Source organism: Carcharodon carcharias, chromosome 23 (genome assembly GCF_017639515.1).
Source record: "Carcharodon carcharias isolate sCarCar2 chromosome 23, sCarCar2.pri, whole genome shotgun sequence".
NCBI classification, from domain to species: Eukaryota; Metazoa; Chordata; class Chondrichthyes; order Lamniformes; family Lamnidae; genus Carcharodon; species Carcharodon carcharias.
The window spans coordinates 13,435,395-13,457,539 of record NC_054489.1 but is presented as its reverse complement, the minus strand read 5'-3'; the positions used below and the strand labels follow the sequence as shown (position 1 = coordinate 13,457,539).

General features: G+C 43.4%; 1 protein-coding gene across 13 annotated transcripts in view; it reads left to right on the top strand.

Annotated features, from left to right (window-relative positions):
- raraa (retinoic acid receptor, alpha a) overlaps nucleotides 1-18,673 on the top strand; it is a 533,901-nt gene extending 515,228 nt beyond the window's left edge. For all 13 annotated transcript variants that reach the window (XM_041173626.1, XM_041173629.1, XM_041173637.1 and 10 more), the window contains 3 exons: nucleotides 559-763; nucleotides 12,479-12,637; nucleotides 13,925-18,673. In XM_041173626.1, coding sequence (XP_041029560.1) covers nucleotides 559-763; nucleotides 12,479-12,637; nucleotides 13,925-14,121 — 561 coding nt within the window. In that variant the 3' untranslated portion in view covers nucleotides 14,122-18,673. The remainder of the gene's footprint in view (nucleotides 1-558; nucleotides 764-12,478; nucleotides 12,638-13,924) is intronic.
- The last annotated feature ends 3,472 nt before the right edge of the window (nucleotides 18,674-22,145 follow it).

The following is a 22,145-nucleotide window of genomic DNA, read 5'->3' as shown; positions in this document are numbered from 1 at the left end:
CGCCTCATATTTCCCACATTCATAATGATAGCCCTTGGAGAAGTGCCAATAAAGAACTGTATTGAAACTGAAAGGCCAGATGCTACTGTCTTTTCTAACTTATGCCTATCAATCAAAGCAGCCCAGCAGACGGGTTTTATTTAACTGTGACTGACAGTTGCAGCCTGTTTTTTTTAAAGTTTATAGAGCGGGGAATTTAGGAAACTTCAGACCCTGACAGTTATACAGACCTCATATGTTCTTTGAGAGCTTTTGCGTCTACTCTATCATTTTGTGATTCCCACACTGCGGGTTAAGGCCCTTGCAACAGCAAAAATGGGTCTGTTTGAACTTGGCACTGAGTTCAACCAGCCCTGCTGAGTTTGGCTTTCCCTCCTGTGTGAACCACACCCCGCCTCCTTTCCCATTCCGGCAAAAATTGGGTCTGTTGGAAACGGGGGTAGGACTTCAGCATCCAGGTCTCACCCGCCATTTTTGAAGGTTTGCGGAGTCTTTCTGACTTCGTGAAAATCCGGCCCTCAATCAGCGCACTCTCATTGTGTTTCTTTGTTTCCTTAGATTCTGCGAATCTGTACCCGGTACACCCCTGACCAGGATACCATGACTTTTTCTGATGGCCTTACCTTGAACAGGACACAGATGCATAATGCAGGCTTTGGCCCCCTCACTGATCTGGTTTTTGCGTTTGCCAATCAATTACTGCCACTGGAGATGGACGATGCAGAGACCGGGCTCCTTAGTGCCATCTGCCTCATATGTGGAGGTAAGTGAGAAAAATACTATGATTCCACGCCTTTCACCTTTGAAACTAGAGCTGCAGATAGGAATTGCATCACATGATGTGGTACGTTAATACATATTAACATGATAACTTTACTCCTTACTATTACTTCATGACTAATAATGGTAAATTAATTGGAGCATTTTTTTTTTATTCCTTCATGGGATGTTGGCAGTGCTATCTAGGCTAGTATTTGTTGCCCATCCCTAATTGCCCTGGAGAAGGTCGCTGAGACTGCCTCCCTGAACTGCTGCAATCTATCTGGTGTGGGTATACCTCTGGTGCTGTTAGGGAGGGAGTTCCTAACAGCATTTTGATCCAGCAACAGTGAAGGAATGGTGATATATTTCTGAGTCAGGATGGTGTCTGATTTGGAGGGGATGTAAGGAGGTGTAAGTGCAGAAGAACATGTAGGGAGCAGCAATCGCAGAATAATAAGATTTACAATAATGAGTTGGGAGGAATGATAATACAAAGCCCAAAGTAATTGGAAAAGGAAAAACAAATAATGAAGTGTGGCTAAGGAAGGCAAATTGGAGAAAAATATTGCCAAACAGGGAGAACAACAGAGGGCGACATTTAAAAGAGAGATTAGCAAACAAGAAAAAAGTGGTCAAGGATTAGATGCAATAGATAAATAAAAAGATGAAGATTAAATTCAATTTGAAGAAAAAGCCATAAGCAAAGTTTTTGGAGAGGCTACAGAATAGCAAAAACGAGATTGGGGATGAGCCACCTCAGTTACATGGAGAGACTAGTGAATTTGAAATTGTCCTCCTTAGAGCAAATAAGGTGAAGGGGAGATTTAATAGGGGTGTTCAAAACAAAGAAGGGGTTTTGATAGAAACTGTTTTCACAGGCAGGAAGGGTAGTAACCGAGGGTGCATCTTTAAGGTAACTGGCAAAATGACCAGAGAGGGAGATAAGGAGGATTGTATTTTTATGCAGCAAGTTTTTGGACCTGGAATGCAGTGCCTGAAAAGGTGGTGGGAGCAGATTCAATAGCATCTTGCTAAAGGGATTTGATAAATACTTCAAAATGAAAATATTTCAGGGCTATGGGAATAGAGTGAGGAGTGGGACTAATTGGAGCAAACACAAGTGGCTTCCTGCTGTGCTGTCAGGTTATGTGATTCTAAGTATATTAATAATGAAGAAGGTAAGGCCACAGGGGAATATAATAAGCTTAGGGAAGAGGTTAAACAGACAATTAGGAAGGCAAAGACGAAATATGAAATTAAAATATCAAAGAAAATAAGAAATAATGGAGTATTCCTTAGGCACATAAGTAGCAAAAGGAGAAGTAAAGTAGGGATTGGTCCACTAAGGGAAGAACAGGATAAATTTACAGAGGATGATTCTGAAATGGCACAGAAACTGAACAGATACAGCTTCTCAGCTTTCACTGACAAGACTAACAAAGAGGAAATTACAACAGTAAAAAGAGTCAGTAGGGATATTACAACAGTTAGAGTAGAGAGAAAATGCTAGCCAAAGTAGCCACACTTAATGACAACAGAGCCCTAGGTCCAATGGTTACTCAAAGGAATTAGGGTGCAGATAGCAGCAAAAATCCTTTGAAACACCAATTCCACAGCCTGCATGAAGATGAAATTTACTCATTGAATTTCACGGTAATGGCCTTCTGGAAACTGGACACACAGAGAAGTAAGTGGCAATGTCATCTCAGCATTGGAAATCACACAGTTGTTTAAGCAGTTTTGACTGTCAGAAACACTGTGGAGTTAGGGGACAGTAACAGCTAATGGCACAAGTATAATATAAAAATAATATAAACATCATATTGCTTTGCAGTAAGTTTTTTTAATAGAAGTCTAATAATGATTTCCCATCTAGTGCATTCATTGAAAATAGAAGAATGAAGCACTTCCCTTTTACCAGCTAAAAACACGAACAGGTCCCCCAAAAATCAACCATTCCCCAAACTGCAGGCTCTAGAGCTAATTGATTGTTGAGATGATTAACAATGATGTGGTTAGTTTCTTCTGAGTGAATTCTAAATACTGTTAATTCTGGACTTTTTATTTTATGATATAGTTTAATCTGCATTGCAATTTGGGTCCATGCTCCCCCTTTTCAAAGAGCACCTGAATAATCACATTAAAAGATTGACATTGGCGGGGTATTTTAATCCTGCGTTAACCATTTCTACTGGCAAGAGTTGGTATGAATGGTGTTCTCCAATCTATGGGCAGAGTAACTTCTTCACAAAAAATAGTGAACAGAGGATAACATAACCTACTGATTTTCTCAGCATGCTTATCTGAAAGATACAGCTCCCTCTTTCTCGTGTGTGTGTGCACACACACAGACACACATGCGCACACACCTTTACGACCAACTCTATTTTTACAGGGTTTAGGAATATATTGTTGGCAGGAATCTAATGTGCATTGCAGAAGGACCATAAAGGGGGAAAAGTCATTTTAAATCACTTGTTTAAATGCCCCACTGTTTGAAATGAAGCATAACCCTAGCTTAGCAGGGGGTGACTTTTCTGACAGCATGTAGGTTAATTGAAATAAATTAGTACAAGGATCATCAGTGGTTGGAAATATTGGAATTAACAGCATCATAAAGTCAGAATTACTCAAAGATTTCTTCCTGCAAACTAAAGGACGAGTAATGGAAAGTTGCTTTAGAGTCATTCCCAGTCTTTTATAAAAGTAATGAGATCCTGAGCAGATAAAAGCAAAGTACTGTGGACGCTGGAAACTTGAAATAAAAACTGAAAATGCTAGAAAAGCTCAGCAGGTCTGACAGCATCTGTGGAGAGAGAAACAGAGTTAATGTTTTGAGTCCGTATGACCCTTCTTCAGAGCAGAATGAGATCCTGAGCAGAATGTTTTGTGTAACTGAATGGCCTCCAGCTTGACACTGAACTCTGCCGTCACATGGCTCACAATTTTTTGGCTGCCACCCTTGACCTGCTCCTTCCTCTCTCAAACATTCCCTCCCAGTATCCCATCCTGCCTTCGTCCTGATCGCTTCTCCCTCAAACTTTCTCTCTCATTCCTACCTTTTCCCTGCTCACTTCTTTCTCAAGCTTTCCCTCCCAGTATCCCATCCTGCCTTGGCCCTGCTTTCCCCCCCATCAGACTTTCCCTTCCCTTACCCATGCCACCTTTTCCCTGCCCCCTCCTCCCTCAAACTTTCTGTCCCATTGTCCCATTCTTGCTTTTCTCCCATATCTTCCCTAAAAACATTCCCGCCACATCTCATTCTTGCCTTCGCTCTGGTTCTTTCTTTCTCAAGCTGTTCCTCTCAATATCCCATTCCTGGCCCCATCCAGCTCTCTCCCCTCTCAGGTTTTCCTTATCTGCATGTAGCACAGAAGGTGACCATTTGGCCCATCAGATCCATACTGACTGTTTGCTGGAGTAATCCAAAACAAATTCAATTACCCTGTTCTCTCCCCATCGCCCTACAACATCCTCTGCTTCAAATAATTATCCACTTTTTTTTGTAAAAATGTGTCTGTCTCAACCACTCCTTATGGCAAAGTATTCCATGCCACGATGATCTTCTGCATAGACATTTTCCTGACCTCCCTCAACACTATCAGTGACTGTCTTAAGTTGACGGGTTCCCTCTTCACTGACTCTTGAACCATAACAACATTTTTTCCCCTCTATTCACACCTGTTACACCTAATCTCAGAGTGTTTGAAATAAAAACAAAATGCTGGAGAGCTCTCAGCTTGCCGGCCAGCGTATGTGGAGAGAGAAAAACAGAGTTAAGGTTTCAGGTCAGAAAGTCTAATGCTATTTCTGAGTACAAAAAGTGGTATAGTGTCCGATCCTCAACGTCACGATGAAAAGTTATAAAAGAAAACAACAGATGTGATGAACATGCTGTTTGTATTAACGCTGATCAGAGTTGTGCCAACACTTCACTTTGCACCCAATGTAAACCAGTACTACATGTGTATGTAAGCTGTAATACTGTAAAATAATGCCCTGATTGTCTAACAGCTCTGAAATCACATTAACTGGCAATAAATTGGTTATTTACGTGAGTGTAATAATTCATTGATAATGTTTTGGTAAAACTATTGGTGAAGGAGGACCTTGAGGGGGCGCAGCGTAGATTTACTCGAATAATACCTGGACTCGGGGTTAAATTACGAGGAGAGATTGCACAAACTAGAGTTGTATTCACTGGGATTCTTGAGATTAAGGGGCGATTTCATCTAAATTTTCAAGATTGGACAAATAGAGATAAACTATAACAAAGGCTGGGGAGTCTTGGACTAGAGGAACAGAGCCGAACAATTTGAGCCTGGTCTTTTCGTTGCAAAATTAAGAAACACTGCTACACACTAAGATTGCCAAAAGTCTGGAACTTTCTCATGCAAGCAAGTGGCAATTGATCAATTGTTAGCTTTTAAATCCAAGAATGATGGATTTTTTTTAACCACGTGTATTTATGCCACTATCTCACTGAATGGTAGAATAGATCTATAAGGACAGTTACTAGGAGATGAATCTTTTTTGGCAGTTTCATTCCCATTTTTCTTTCCTTTTCCTGAAAGTATTAATTAATCCCAACAGAGGCCTGAGCTCTGTTGGTGCTGATCTGCCTTTTGGTACCTTGTCCAGGTGTCAGTTACTCATATGAGTTCAGACAGTGAGTGTTGCTGTGCTGTTTGCCCACGGGGCTGGGTACCATAGTCAAATCCACTCCCATTCCCTCTCAATGTCTAGACATGCTCACCTCCAGATGACGTCACTGGCTGGAGTGAGTTGATCTTTTTCCTCCCTAAACCCAGGCAAACTGAAGCAAAGTTAACACCTCAAACTGTTGATGCCAGCGAACTTGGCACAGATCGGGAATTGATCCTTTGACCTTCTGATTTTTAATGGATCAGTCAGATGGTTCCATTACTATTGGAGGAGATTCTAAATTAGACAACCTTTTCTTTAAAATTATACATTTTTTGGGATCGTTTAAACAAAGCAGTACGATTCTTTAAAAAAATATAGATAATATGATCCTTTTACTATGATGGCAACAGTTTTTTTCGAAATGATGTATAACGCTGCCAGTAAAGGCTGTTTGTTTTACAGCTGGGAGTGTTTCAGCTCTGTAAAATAGCAAGTGATAATTTACAACAGACATTCCCGCTGAAGTGTTACCCAGTTGAAGTGAATTCTTGATCTTCAGGCACAAGAGTCCTTGATGTATAAGCCATAGACTGGAGGCCAACCCTGTAAACTCAATTAATGCCCACATTTTCCTGATGTTTTTCTAGCATGGCAAATCTTACACAAGATAGGACAGCTCATGTGGAAAGCAAAAAATCTAAAAAGTAGGCCATGGTCAGCTGAACTTGGGGATTAAGGTGTGTTACTTACCCAAGATGTTGTGCACTAGTGTTGAAGGGCTTTAGCCATCAGTTGCAGGTATAAATGGAAAAGGTTTGGGTTTTTTTGGCTGCACAGTAGGATTCATATTGGTGATAATGGCTGGAATTTTCCAGTCCCTCAGGTTGGCGGGATCTGCCGGTCCGGCCGATGTGAATGGAGTTTTCAGTGGCTCCCCAGCCCCGCCACGGGGGAACCAGCCACTCGGTGTGGGGGGGAGGGCTGGGAAACTCCAGCTAGTGTCCAAGTGTTCAGCACATTCTCCCAGGCCAAATGAACAGTGCTGCCTCCCCTCCCCACTAAACCTTTGAAGAATGGGCATCTCCCATCCACACCATTACTGGACCCTGCCCAATACACCCAACTTCCAACAGGACTCCAAAGATTAGACACCAGCCACACAAACCTTCTGAGAAACATGGTCATCTCCACTGCAACCTCACTCTGCAAGTAACACAGCCTTCTCCAATCGCATCACATCCTAAATGGCACACGCTGCATCTGACCCTACTGTAATCTGAGGAACACAGCCACCTGTAGCTTCACCACATCCTCAAAGGAACACATCACACTTACCCCACCACACTCTGAGGAAAGCAGTGAGCACCAAAGCAGTCCTCACCCCACACATACCCTCCAACTAATACAGCAACCTCCATCCCCACAAAACTTTCCGACCAATATAGCCATCTGGCAGCCCCATTGCTAACTTCACTAACTGAACAGAGAAGCACATTGACAGTTTTGAAAAAAAATCATTCATGGGATGTGGGCATTGCTGGCATTTATTGTCCACCGTTAATAGCCCTTGTTCAGAGGACATTTAAAAGTCAACCACATTGCCATTGTCCTGGAGTGAACCAGATGGGATTTCACAACAATCAGCAATTATTCCAGATTTTTATTGAATTCAAATTCCAAACATCTGCCTTGATAGAACTTGAACTCAGGTCCCCAGAGCATTACCCTGGATCTCTGGATTACCAGCCCAACGACAATACCATTGTGCCACCGGCTCCCTGTTGCCTCTACGGTTGTCTGTCTTTAAAGTTTGACATGTTTCACCATTGGGAGTATTTCACATGGCTTATAGTAGACACTCCAAATGAAGCCTTTACCTTTAATCAGTGTTACACTTTTTGTTCGCCAGCTTAAGAATCTAGACTGGAGGCAGGTACTATAACTTAAGTAATGTTGAGAATTATTCCAAAAATTGAGTTGTACAGACTCATTATAGTTCACAAAGCCTGTTAGGTGGCAATGTTTAAAAAAAGGGAGGCTTAAAAATATTGACAGGACATGTTTATTCGGAGAGCTGCTGAGCCATCTTCACCGGGAAGGCCAGTCTTCAGTCAAAACTGATTTAACTGATCTTGACTAGAGTGGGGCTAGGGGGATGCTACAATTGCCTTCAATGATCCTGGGTTAAGGAGGGGGAAATCAGCCAGATTTCCCACTGTCCAGCAATCTCTGCTAGAATGCATGGGGTTGATATCGGATGTGTAGAAAATCGGATTGCCACCTGCCCAGTTTGAATAACCTGCTAACTGCACTGTGGCTCACAGGTATCTGCTTAGGGGAAGCATCACAGCAACTTGTCATTGACAAAGGTTACGAGTAGTGAACACCAACAAGAAAAAATAGCAGAAGGCCAAAATGAAATTGTAACTCGATTGGACGGCTGAATCTAAAAATTAAAACATTGAACAAGTTGGGACATAAGGTTGACAGTTTTACTTTAAATTTTTGTTTGGTGATCTCAACAAATATTGGAGGAGTGGTGCCTTACTGCTCTGCTGTTGGTAGAAAAGCTCGCTACCGGAAACTGAATAAATTGGTTTGACAGTGCCACATTAATTCTGTCACTGTTTCCTCCCCTGCATTGAGGTGTCTGCTCGCATTGCAAAAGAGATGAACCACTGAAAAAAAGAGTGGGAGGCAGAGAAAGCTGTAATGTGACTGTCATTGATGAAATCGGTTTGCAGATCAAAATACAACACAGGCTTCATTTTTTAAAAATCTGGTCCCTGGAATTTTGGCTCAAATTTGCTCCATTGCATCTAAACTGCTTTCTGCAGAGGGACAATAAAGACAGTAACAGCATACAGCCGTAGTGCACTGCTGGCATCCTGATTTAAAGGGAAGATCCATAGCTTTTCATGTCCCGATGAGCAATTTGGTCCAGTTGGTATTCAGCAAAGAGGAAAAATTTGAGACTTGTTTGCCAGCTGGTCATTCAAATCCATTAACTGATCCTGTCTAAACGTGCACTGATAATTGAAAATAGTCAGTTTTTTCAACATGTTTTGTTTAACACAGAAGTGCATCATGCATGCTTGCTTCACTCTCTGGCATTTGTAATATGTGGTTTTATTAGCACATAATTTGATGTTTCATCTGTAGGTAGTAATACTATTAACTATTAGAGTGAAACACCGTCAACAAGATGTAAACAAATAGCAGTTCAAATAATGTTTTGCCCTTAATATTTATTAACCCGTACCCCTCTTTTATGGCAATATTGGCTCAGCTGGTAGCGTTCTCACCTTGGAAGGATCTGTGTTAAAGTATTGCTCCAGGACTTGAGAACACAATCTAACCTGACATTTGCAGGGACTACTGCGTTTATGGCAACCTGTCCTTCCGATGAGCTGCCAGGTCTTTTGCATGTAATTCAGATTGATGTTCAGATTTCAGAGCAATATTTCAGGAAGGGAAAAGGAGTTTTCCCAGTGTCCTGGGACAATTCATCTCCAAGCAACAACATCAAAATCGGGTCAACTGGCCATTCATCTCATTGTTGCTGTGGGATCTCAGTGTAATTTTGGTCTCCATATTTAAGGAAGGATATACTTGCATTGGAGGCAGTACAGCGAAGATTCACTAGATTGTTTCCTGGGATAAGAGGTTGTCCTATGATGAGATGCTGAATAAATTGGGCCTATTCTTCTCGGAGTTTAGAAGAATGAGAGACGATCTCAAGATCAGGATTCTGAAGGGACTTGACAGGGTAGATACTGAGAAGTTGTTTTCTCTGACTGGGGAATCTAGAACAGGGGGCATAGTCTCAGGGTAAGGGGCCAATCATTTAGGACTGAGATGAAGAGAAACTTCTTCACTGAGAGCATTGTGAATCTTTGGACTTCTGTACCCCAGAAGGTTGAGGATGTTCTATCATTGAGTATGTTTAAGGCTGAGATAGGCATATTTTTGAAATCTCAGGGAAGTAGCTGAGAAACATTATTTTAAGCTTCTATACGCTTGAAATTTCTTTGTTACGTTTAGCCGCAGGAGGAGGTTCAAGGTGCAGTTTCATTCCTCACACGATCAGTACAATGATTGCAAATTTGTGCTCATTGTTTAAAACCTCAGAAAATAACTCCCCCAGGTTAAGTAGCAAGCATTGTGGACCACAAAGATCCCAGACTCAACCTTTAATTTTTAGTGGCTGACCTCAGCCAGAACAGCAATGCTACCTCAGGCCCTCTGAGTTAAGGAAGTAAAAGTCAATCTGACTTCCTGCTCTAGACTACTCTCTGGTAATATGCTTATATGTGGATGATGGTTGAGAACGGCATCAATGTTGACTGTTCCTGGGTCCTGGGATCAAGTTGTCCAAAGGGCGGGGTTGGAATGAGAACCTGTTTCTGCATCTGATGGGTGGATAGCCTATCAGATATATAGTCTATGAACACTGTCCTTTTAACAGCTGGAATTTGGGTTTGAACCCAATCCAGACAGAAGTGGTGATGATGTCCTTTCTGACTGATGGCTATTAAGGCTCATAAGTGATTCGAGCATGAGCACTTTCTCTATTCAATTCCCAGTGGATGTGGGTCTTCACCAGAGCTGACCTGGCTACAGACACTGCAATGGCACAGTCATGGAATGCTGTTTGAAGCAACAGTTAGCTTAGAAGTATAAATGTTTCTGAGATGTTTCTGAGGAACCATATCCCTCGGTTCTGTGTCTGCAGTTTTACTAATTTGAGTTTTTGACTTCTCTTTGGCATCTACCTGCGAAATTCTCCATTAATCTATTCATTGTAAAAACTGGAGACTCGCATACTCATAAAGAAGTATTGCTGTCCTTTACAGCTGTTAAGAAAGCTTTTGAATTCTGCATTGGCGCCTAAGCTAACTCATATAGACTGAAATATCTGGTTCAATTAGCAGCAAGTGTGAATTAGCTGGAATGGTCAATTGAAGAGGTAAGATTGGCCATTGCAACCCATGGGTAAAGAGCATAGAAATCAGCCTGGGTTTCTGCACTTAATTGCTGTTAGTAAAAAAAAAACCCCTGCCCCCGCCGGAATGTACAAGTATGTGTGAATGTCAGATGAGAACAGAATTAGTCTAGGCTATGATGAACCCCACTGTTAAATAATCATCTGACACTATCAGAAGGCACATGGAAAGTGGCCATATGGGTACCGTATCCCTCAGTTCTGTGTCAATGGATTCTGGCTCAGCTGAAGTCGAAATTTGGCAATTAAAAAGAAAGCATCAATAAACATCCAGAACAATCTCCAAAACAAAAACAGAGACAGAAATACCTGGAAAAACTCAGCAGGTCTGGCAGCATCGGCGGAGAGGAGTACAGTTGATGTTTCGAGGCCTCATGACCCTTCAACAGAACTAAGTAAAATTAGGAAAGAGGTGAAATATAAGCTGGTTTAAGGGGGGTGGGGTGGTGGTGTTGGGACAAGCAGCCAGTGATAGGTGGGGATAACCAAAAGCTGTCACAGACAAAAGAAATATGGCTGTGAAAGCGAGTTTTAGTAACCACCTTGTCAAACACCAGGAGAGAAATGGAAAGCAATGAAGGTGACCGGAAAAAGAGTTGTGGGAAGGGGCCGGAGTAGGACTGGAACAAGGAATGTTCCACATACCCCATAAAAAGACAGGCATAGCTGGGGCCCATGTGGGTACCCATAGCCACACCTTTTATTTGGAGTGATGGATGGGGATTGTTCAGGCCTTTGTTCGAGGAAGAAGCAGAGAGCCCTCAGACCATCCCGGTGGGGGATGGAGGTGTAGAAGGATGGGACGTCCATGGTGAAGAGGAGGCGGTTGGGGTCAGGGAACTGGAAATTGTTGATGTGACATAAGATGTCAGAGGAATCACGGATGTAGGTGGGAAGGGACTGGACAAGGGGAGAGAGAAGGGAGTCAAGATAGCGAGAAATGAGTTCCGTGGGGCAGGAACAGGCTGACACGATTGGTCTGCCGGGACAGTCCTGTTTGTGGATTTTGGGTAGAAGTACCAGCTTCCTAATTTTACTTAGTTCTGTTGAAGGGTCATGAGGACTCGAGACGTCAACTGTATTCTTCTCTGCCGATGCTGCCAGACCTGCTGAGTTTTTCCAGGTATTTCTGTTTCTGTTTTTGTTTTGGATTTCCAGCATCCGCAGTTTTTTGTTTTTATCCAGAAGAATATGATAATTTGCCTCACTGATATTGCTCAATTGCATGAGAACAGCTTACATTTAGTGCCTTCAGTGTAGTAAGATGGCTCAAGACATTTCACAGGCATGATTGTCTAACAGATTTCAACACTGAGCCACATTAGGATTACATGGGATATACTGCACAGAAACAGGCCATTCGGCCCCACCAGTTCATACTGGTGTTTATGCTCCACTTGAGCCTCCCCCATCTTTCCTCACATAAATCTACCATCGTAACTCTCTATTCAATTCCCCCTCATATGCATGTCTAGTTTCTCCGTAAATGCATCTATACTATTCGCTTCAACCACCCCCTGTGGTAGCGAGTTCCACATTCTCACCACTGTCTGGGTAAAAAAGTTTCTTCTGTATTCCCAATTGGATTTCTTTATGACTGTCTTATATTAATGTAGATATCAGAACTGCTTGGTCGTAAAGGTAGACTTTAAGAAGCATCTTACAGGGAGGGGGAGTAAGGGGTAAGAAAATCAGGGGTGCACAAGAAGCCAGAATTGAAGCAGTGCAGAGATCACAGAGGGTTTTTGGTCTGGAGGAAGTGACAGAGATATGAAAGGGGGAGGCCAGGGGGGTAATTGAAAACAATGACAAGCTTTTTAAAATCGGGACAATGCCAGGTTAGGAGCCAATGTAGATCAGCAAATACAGCGGGATGGGCACACGGTACTAAGCACAAGTTTGGATGGGGAAAGTACAAGATTGTCACAACTCCTACATGCTCTGTCTACATTAAACTGACTGATGTAGTTGATGGCGAGAGGGTGACTGAGAAAGTTGAGGAATATGAGGATGGAAGCGAGCGATTAAAGCTCTCTAATAATAATGGGGTTTTTTCTTTTGTAGACCGTCAGGACCTGGAGGAGCCAGAGAAAGTGGACAAGCTGCAGGAGCCGTTATTGGAAGCCCTGAAGATCTATGTGAGGAAAAGGCGACCGAACAAGCCCCACATGTTCCCAAAAATGCTAATGAAGATCACAGATCTGCGCAGCATCAGTGCCAAAGGTGAGTGTGCAGGATGGTCAACCAAAAATAAAACCAATACACAGACTGTGCTGTGACTATTGTGAATAGGGCTGAGATGCATTGGACCGCGGAGGCTAACAATCTCATTTTAGCTCAGTGGGGATAGACCCCCCTGATCTTTCAGTCACTGCATTATACCAGAAATGCTACATTATTTGGATGCAGACTAAGTTTCCTACCAAACATTAGTTGACAAAGTTCAGCGTATACATTAAAATTACTTGAGGCCTTTGAAAGATTGTTTTAAACCTAGGGTCATGCATCTTTAAATGGCTGCATTCTTTCAAATTTATCCCACACTCTGTGTAAAGCACCCTTAAGGACTGTACACACCTCTGCACCATTGAATCCCCAAAGCCAGACAATGTATTGCGACGGGTTTTATATATATATATATATATATATATATATTTATTTATTATATATTCAACAGCACCTCCCAAACCCATGACCACTACCATCTAGAAGGATGAGGGCAACAGATAAATAGGAACACCACCACCTGGAGGTTCCCCTCCAAGCCACTCACCATCCTGACCTGGAAACATATCGTCGTTCCTTCACTGTCACTGGGTCAAAATCCTGGAACTCCTTTCCTAACAGCATTGTGGGTGTACCTACACCACATGGACTGCAGCGGTTTAAGAAGGCAGCTCACCACCATCTTCCCAAGGGCAATTAGGGATGGGCAATAAATGCTGGCCCAGCCAGTGAAGCCCATATCCCATGAATGAATAAAAAATATATATATATGTATGTATGTATATACATATGAAGCAAATGGCATCAGTGCACTAATGCTCAGGGGTTGGTAATAAAGCACAGCTCACTATCACTTTATTGGAGGCATAATCAAAAATCTTACCCCCATTATTCTCTCTCAATGTTTGGATGTAACAATTAAACATCCACTCAGGACCATGGTCTCACCCCATTGTCGTCATTATCACCAACAAACAACCATTCGCGTTTACAAAGTGCCTTAATGTAGAAAACATCAAATCCCTTTATGGATTGCAAAGAGGAAAAAAACTATAAAGACTATTTAATTATTATTAAGTGCAATGATTGCAAAATGCAAGAAAACTGAACAGGGGAAAGAAGAAAACTTTTACTTCAATTACTTGTGCCTCATTTACAATCCTGTCCTGCTGGTGTCCCTTGACTGGGTCAGTGCCACCCCTTGATATTTGGTAATAAATTGCTGCAGCCCCCTTTTCTCTGTGTCTTCAGTTTCATGGTCGTGTTTCTCTCTTGTGTTCCCAGGAGCTGAGCGGGTTATCACCCTCAAAATGGAGATTCCCGGATCTATGCCACCACTCATTCAGGAAATGCTGGAGAATTCCGACGGCATCGACCCTTCCTCCTCACCTTGTAGCAAAAGCAGTGCTGCCCGTCCATGCAGCAGCCCAAGCATGTCCCCCAGCTCCACCAGCAGCAGCCCGAACACTCAGTCACCATAGCTTTAGGAGAAGGAGCAAGTGAGTCGGACTCTCACTCACATGGACGTTTGACGTGTTTGTAAAAGGTGAAGTGTTCACAGGAGAGCCACAGTATTGCTTGCCACATACTCTGCAGCTTGTGGAAGGCGGTTGGAACTGAGTTGGAACTTAACACACTGTGCTTAACCACGCTGGAAGCTCTTTCAAACGTGCTTAACTGAGATGGACACTGAGTTCAGGGCTGTGCTGAGCAACAGAGATGAACCACACACACACACGCACACGCACGCACACACAGACACACACGCACATACGCACACACACACACACACACACAGACACACAGACACACGCACACAGAAACACAGACATGCACACATGCACACACGCGCGCGCACACACACACCCCTCCGAAATAAGAATCAACTATTCTTGAAGCAGACTCTGCTCCGCTCTGCAAGCCTTCAGCTTCTGGGTTTAGAACATGCTTGATTTAACGCTAGGAGAGAACTATGAAGACCCTTTGTGTTTTTTTTTTGAAATATTTTTCCTCTCCTTTTGTTTATCTTTCATAATCTCATATAATACTAGCTGATAGACTGGATCACCGGTGCAAAATTCAGTAGCATCCAAAAACAAGGAATTTGAACAAAGAAAAAAGTTTATATGAATGAAACATTTAACTGATTATTTTTGTTGAACTGTTTAAATTGGATTTACCAGAGGAGGAAGGAATAAGAATGATGGTGTCATTACATTTTTGAAATGAGTTGCATACGAGCTGGAAGATAATGAAGGTAACTAGGTTACACTAGGGATGTCTGTAAATATGCTGTTCTGTTTAATGTACTCACAAGAGGTTTCCAATCTTTTCTTTTATGCCTTTGTTGATTGGATGTTCATTTTAAGCACATTTATTCTGAGAGAGAGCATTGTTCTGAAGTACTGTGTAGGTCTCAAATATCCCTCCCAGGCCACTGCACGGCAAGGGAGCCATGTATGTACGTGCATGTGCAATCACACGTCAGGGCCAGGCTTCATGCCCCTTGCTGTGATCGAGATGGACTGGACTGGATGGTGCCCAATCCCTGTTCTGGGACCGAAAAAGGGGTCACAAATACAGCTCAGACCTGTTGACTGAGAAGGATCCTGTATCTTTGGGCTTTAATTGACTGGATTTGAGATTGTGCGCCAACTCTTAACCATGGTGAAGTGTATCGGTGGGGCTGGGGAACGTTTTAGATAGCAAACCTTTCCTTGTCCTCGCTGATCATATATACCAACCTGAGAAGTTGTCGGTGGATTAATTTGACTGCAGTTTGCACAGGAGGTTCAGTCACATCCAGTGGTGTTAATGGCAAAAAGGAATTTGAGTTTCTCAGGATTTGACCGTGGTGTACTGTGAACATAGACCTGCACGGTGCTCAGGATGTTCTGATGGTTCATTCGAAAGAATGATCGATCACCTTTCGACCTCACCTTGTTTGACTCTCAGAAATCTCGTTATAGTTAACGCTTTAAACTGCATTGGAATTTTTGATATTTGAGGCTGCCGTGTTTGAAGCCATGCGCATTTCTTAAGAGTGAAACGGGCCTAACTGGATACAAGTGCGCTGCCACAGGCTGAGGTGAAACACCACTCCTTCAAAGCTCATTGTCCGTCTGCTCTCTACCTCTCTCGCCAACTCGCAAATCTCGACTCAAGTCGGGCAAACCACTCTTCCAACAAGGCACAAACCTGGATTCTTTTATTCCTTTTATATTCCTCCTCAGAATGAGGGCATCGCTGACAGGGCCAACATTTATTGCCCACCCCTAATTGCCCAGAGAAGGTGATGGTGCGCAGCTTTCTTGAATCACTGGGGAGAGGTTCAATATGATTGGGTGGCTTGTTTAGGCTGGTTCAGAGGGCAGTTAAGAGTCAACCACGTTGTTGTTGGACAGGAGTCATATATATAGGCCAGATAAAGACGGCAGGTTTCCTTCCCTAAAGGAGGCGAGTTGAACCAGTTGGGTTTTTACAGCAATCCAACCCCTTCATGGTCACTTTTACTGGTGCCAACGTTTGATTTCCAGATTTTTTTGGTCCATGCCGAATTCAGATTCTCAAACCAGACCAGTATGGCACCATCAGGTCTGACTGGCACCATCAGGTCTGACTGGCACCATCAGGTCTGACTGGCCTTGTGAGAGTTAAAGTGATGGCACACTGATGCAGCTCAAACAGCCCTCTCAAATTGTGAAAACAATTCGGCTAAGTATTTGCACAAGTGTACGACTGAAAAAAAATAAGCCAAATAAACTGAAACCATTTTCAATCGACCTGGGTTCCTCTGTTAGAAAGATTGGACCATGAGATTGGGTGGGGGGGTGCGGGGAGGAAGGGTTATTGATGAGTTTTATCACATCAGTTTGTGAGGCAATTATTTTGACCTTCAACCCTTTGTCAAAATTAGAAATCCAATCACAGGCCCAAGATCTCACAGTGTGTGAGGCTGTTTCCAACAAAGATCAAGGTCTTTTATTCTGTGGATGTTGAGGTCTCAGATGATGGGATTTTGTCGGCTGGTGACAGAACGTAAATCACTTTGACAGGGCGAAAAGCTAGGAGGATAAGGAAACGAGGTCCTCTGTTTAGTTGTGAAGGTTAAAAGGTATCTTCAGAACTGGGGGGAATCGCTGGGCTGTCAGCCTGGGATGAGATTCAGTCGAGGCATCTTTTTTTTAAATAAATAAATTTATCCGGCAAACACTGAAACATATTTACTTGACTGAGGAACACTGGCCTGGCACCAGACAGGCAAGGGTTCGATTCACAAATGCAGCTGGCCCGAAGAGATGCTCTGGGTTCTGGGATTGGCTAGAAAGATAGACCTCGTGCTGAATTTTCCTTTTGATAACTTAACATAGGCACCTCTCACCATGAGCATTGGATACTGTAAAAGGAGAAAGCTTGCTTTTCCACACATGTCCCAAATCCAGATTTTTGGGAGGGAGGGGGAGGACCTGAGAGTTGCAGTCAGAGACAAGAGAATTCACAGGCCCTCATTCCCATGGACCCAGTTGGGATGAACAACCATCATTCGTGGATCAGCATTGTGGATGGGGTGGTGGGGTTATATTGTTTTGTGCAAGTCAAAGGTCTTTTCCCTGAAGCATAACCCACGGCACAGCAGCAGCAAGGTACACAGGGGTCCAACATCGGTACAATAGGCATTAACTCCTGGAAGCTCCATGTAGGATTCTGAGAGAGCAGACAAACTCGCCTGATCTGAAATCCAACACAATCCATACCTTGCCTGTGCCTCAATAAAGTCCTGCACCCTTGCTGTTGAGACAGCTCAGCAACTGCACCCATCCCACCCACCACTACACACTCCCCCCGCAACCCCCCCCACCACCACCACCCTGGCTATTCATGGGTTTCACAAGAGTTAAATAAAAGAATGATACACAGTGCGTCCAAATTTACACTTCACAGGTTCCTACAGAAAGTTTGGATAATCTCATTTGGGCTTCTCAGTAAAAGCGCCCTAACATTGTACAATTTATATCTGTTCAACAATCTCTGGAAAACACAGCAGAAAAAGAGCCAACGCTAGCCATTCAGCCTACCTCTTCCCAGTCCGGTGCCTATTCCAGGAAAAATGCTTTAGGAAGGTGCAGGGTTGATGCTTTACCAGATTTAAAGTCTTTTTTTGCGCAGGTTTTATCTTTGAGCAAATTCTCCCCTCAAGTGGCTCCAGTTTTCGTTATAAGGAGAATTCGCAGCTCAGTATTAAGTTTTTATATATATATATAATATTTATTTGAATTTTATCTCTTGATTTGAATGACGCAGTCTCAGCCCAAGCCTATTTTCCCATGCTGCGTAACCAACCACAGCAAATGTGAGCAAATAGTGCCACTCACTGGTCATTGTTAGTATTACAAATTAATTTTCAGTGCATGGCATGTGTGGCCAAACATCTGAAACTGCTCAAAACCGGCACAGTGAAAAGGTGGCATATTTCCCAGTAATGTCTTGCAGTCATTGAAATGCACAAGAGGAAGATGACATGTATTCCTGGTTGTGACCCAGAACTGATGGGGCATAAGTGTTTGGGTCATTGTGAGTCATAGGTCGTGATGAAAGTTTTCCCTCCCCGGCTGCAGTGTACTTTCCTCTTGTTCACGGATGTTATCTTGTCGCTCTACTTTGTGACTGAAATCCTTCCAGCACGCCCCTCCCCCACCTTCCTCCCAGCCCAGTGACAGCACATCTCTGTCTCTCTGTTTGTAAGTGGCAATGTGGCCCAATTCAGTGTCATATTTTACACAATTTTTTTCTATTGTAAAACAGCCACCCGTGGTTTTATCAAATTAAAAGGTACAGTTACACATTTAGTTGAATCATTAACCTGACACCTCCACTGTTAATGGCGAGTTCTTGTTCTGTTCATGGATGTGTTAGTGTACCGAGTCAGACTGTACAGTAAGATTTCCTATAACAAGGCTTTCTCTGTGCAGAAGTTACTGTTAAACTTTTCATGAAGTCTACTGGCAAAAGAATAAAGTTATATTTATTCTACAATTACGCATAGTCGTCTTTGCTGATGAGGCAAATGCTGGTTTCCTGGAATAGCAATTTACTCTTCTACATCAGCATCACCAAGGATCAAAAGTCGGTTTGGATAATAAGGCTGGTTCTGGGATCAAAATCCCATCATGAGTGACACAGGAAGTGCGGATTGGAACTGGCAGGTTCCCAAACCTCTGCTTCCCCCGCCAGCGCAACCCCATCACACAATCAACCCCAGTAAAGTCAGCACCACTTCAGAGCAAAGCTCCTCTGGTAGCCCAGCGAGTGAGTGTGCTTTGTTGGGGTTGTATTGAGCCATTAAGGGCAGAAGATGATGGGTTTTTGCTGATTTGGCTGATTTCAGGAATTGCATTGGGCAAGACCAGGATTACGATTGATGGCGATGCACTCCAAGGCTAAATAGCATGCCAACATTCGCTGAGTGATCACTTGGGCGAGGTGCTGAGGCAGGAAGGGCAGGCAGCTGATGAAATATTGAACCATACGCCACCAAGAACAGAAAATTGAGAAAATGGTACTTTTTGATCAGGAATTCCTCCCACAGCTGCCTTGACTGACCTGGTACTGATTTGCTGTGGTAAGTGATTCCATTTATTGCATTGGCAGTGTGTCTCATTCTGTTGTGAACCTTTAAGTTTCCGATTGGTCGAAGTTAATCAGCTGCCACTATAGACCAGTTAGATCTCTACAAGAGTACATAAGCCACAGACATTTTTTATTTTCCATATTTTAATCATTTTCAACCTTCCCTATTTAAAATAAAAATATTTGCCCGCATCCCAGTATTCAACATTTCCTGTTTCTTTCCCCCCCCCTCAGTCTCAATTTTCAGGCTGGTGGGACGAGAAGCGAAACCCAAAAAGGGACCTGTGCAACTCGAGTGGGAAAGGGGAGGGGCCTCCATCATAGCCTCCTTTTAACATCTGCCGCCCCCAACCTGCCCAAAAGGCCTGGCCACTTGGGGGTGATTCCTCCCTCTCCGGCCTCTTCAACACCCTTACCCCACTCTTCCCACCTCCCCAAGCCTCACCTTCCCTTCCCACCTGAAGACCAAAATTTACCTGGCCCTGGGCTCCTGGAACTTGGACTCTGGGGACTGCTTGCAGTCCCAGTCCTGTCCACTGCAACTTGTGGTGCTGCTGGGGCTAGAGAGCTGTCGGCCAATCAGATTGGCCAGTCGATCCCACAGATGGGACTCCCTCCCAAGTGAGGGCCAGTGTGTCCAGGCATGGAGTGGTTCCCCCGATAGCTTAGCTCCTTAGAGTGTGAAATGGCTGTGGGCAGTCAGTATTGGTGGGGATGTGTTTGCCACCAACTCCTCAGCTGGCAGGAAAGGAAACTCTACCATCCAAAAAATCCTGGCCATGGATACCAATTACAAGTCAACCAGGAGGGAGTCCACTGCATCAGGGTACAACAGAGCTGGAAATTGCTGCCACCATTATCTTACCAGAAGTCATTGGGGGTGGGATTCGTTTTTCTTAAGCCCCTGGGTAAAGAGTGACCAAGTATAAGTCTTGAGGATAAAATCTAAATGCTGGAAATCCTGTAAGGTTTTGGTTCAGGAGTCACAGATTACCCAAAATGGGCACTCGAGAGCTCATAATACTGATATTAAGGTAGTTTATTAAGAAGCAACTTCAGATATGATACATAAGCTAAACAGATACGGAAAGCATATGACCTGTGACAGGCAAGAGTGGGGTTTCCTGAGCCCAAGGACAGACGTACAGATGGCACAGAGTGTGTTGATGTAGCTTGTGGCAGCAGCTTTCTGCCCAGTAGCTGAAGTGTTAGGAAACTTTACCCCCAGTCTTCCCTCATCTTCCTCCATCTGAAGATCAGGCAGCTGCCTGACAAGGACTGTCCCCCACCTCCGAGCACCCATTAATATGCCTCATTTCTAGGGGCTGGTTGTTTACCCTATGTCAAACACAGTTCTCTGCAGCCAAGAGCAGCAGTCCAGACGCTATGTTACCTGCCCGGTGCCAGGGTTCGGGGCAATTGCTCTGGGCTGGAGAGGAACTTCTAATTGGGGGGGGGTGGGGAAGGATCCAGTGGTCGTGGTCAGGACTAAGACGGTCAAGAAAGCCGCCTGAGTGATCATTGAGAAATACTACACCCGCCTTGGCAATGATTTCCACACCAACAGGTGATTGCCATCAGCCCCAGCAAGAAACCTCGCAAAGGTACCAAAGGCATAGGTAAAACTAGGAAATAGGTTCTGCTGAGGGAATAGGAGCAGCTATAGCCTAAATTAAAAAGCAGAACCTCAATGGTAATAATCTCTGGAGTACTACCTGAGCCACAAGCAAATTGGTGTAGGGTAAATCAGATTAGATTAGTTAAATTGTGGCTCAAAGATTGGTGTGGAAGAAATGGGTTTCAATTCATGGGACACTGGCACCAATACCAGGGAAGTGGGAGCTATACTGTTGGGATGGTGTTCACCTGAACCATGCTGGGACCAGTGTTCTGGTGAGTCATATGACTAGGGTGGTAGAATGGGCTTTAAACTAAATAGTGGGGGCAAGGGATCAAGTTTAGGAAGATGTGATAAATTAAATAGAGAAGACAGCAAGGCAAGAGATCAAGGTAGGAATAAGGGAAATGATGATCAGAGTGTGGCAGGAAGGGACAGAGAGTACAAACCTAATGTGCATCAGCAAATAAGGCTAGCGATTACAGAAAAGTAACAAGACAGAACAAAAGGCTCTGTATCTGAATGCATATAGCACTTATAACAAAAAAGATGAATTGACAGCACAAATAGAAATAATTATGATATTATCCGATAGCCATTACAGAGTCCTGGCTGCAGGATGACAAAGACTGGGACCTGAATATTCATGGGTACATGACATTTAGAAAGGACAGTAAGCTGGGAAAAGGTGGTGGGGGGGGGAGGTAGCTCTGTTAATTAAGGTTGACATTGGTCCAATAGAGAGAGAGATGACCTTAGTTTTGGGGATCAAGATGTAGATTCAGTTTGGGTGGAGATGAGAAATAGTAAAGGTAAGAGGTCACTTGTGGATGTGGTTTATAGGCCCCTAACTAACCACAGTGTAGGATGGGATATACAGCAGGAAATAATGGGGGCTTGTGAGAAAGGTATAGCGATAATCATGGATGATTTGAACCTACATGTAGATTGGACAAATCAGATTGGCAAAGGTAGCCTGGATGATGAGTTTATAGTGTTTTGGGGTCAGTTTCTTAGAGTAGCACGTTTTAGCACCAACTGGAGATCAGGCTATATTAGATCTAATAATGTGCAATGAGGCAAGATTAATTAATGACCTCATAGTGAAGGCAGTGATCTTAATATGATTGAAGTTCTCATTCTATTTGAGGGAGAGAGGAGTGGATCTAAGACTAGTGGTTGAAATATAAATAAGAGCAATGATGAGGACATGAAGACAGAACTGGCTAAAGTGAACTGGGGCATCAAGTTAAGGGATAG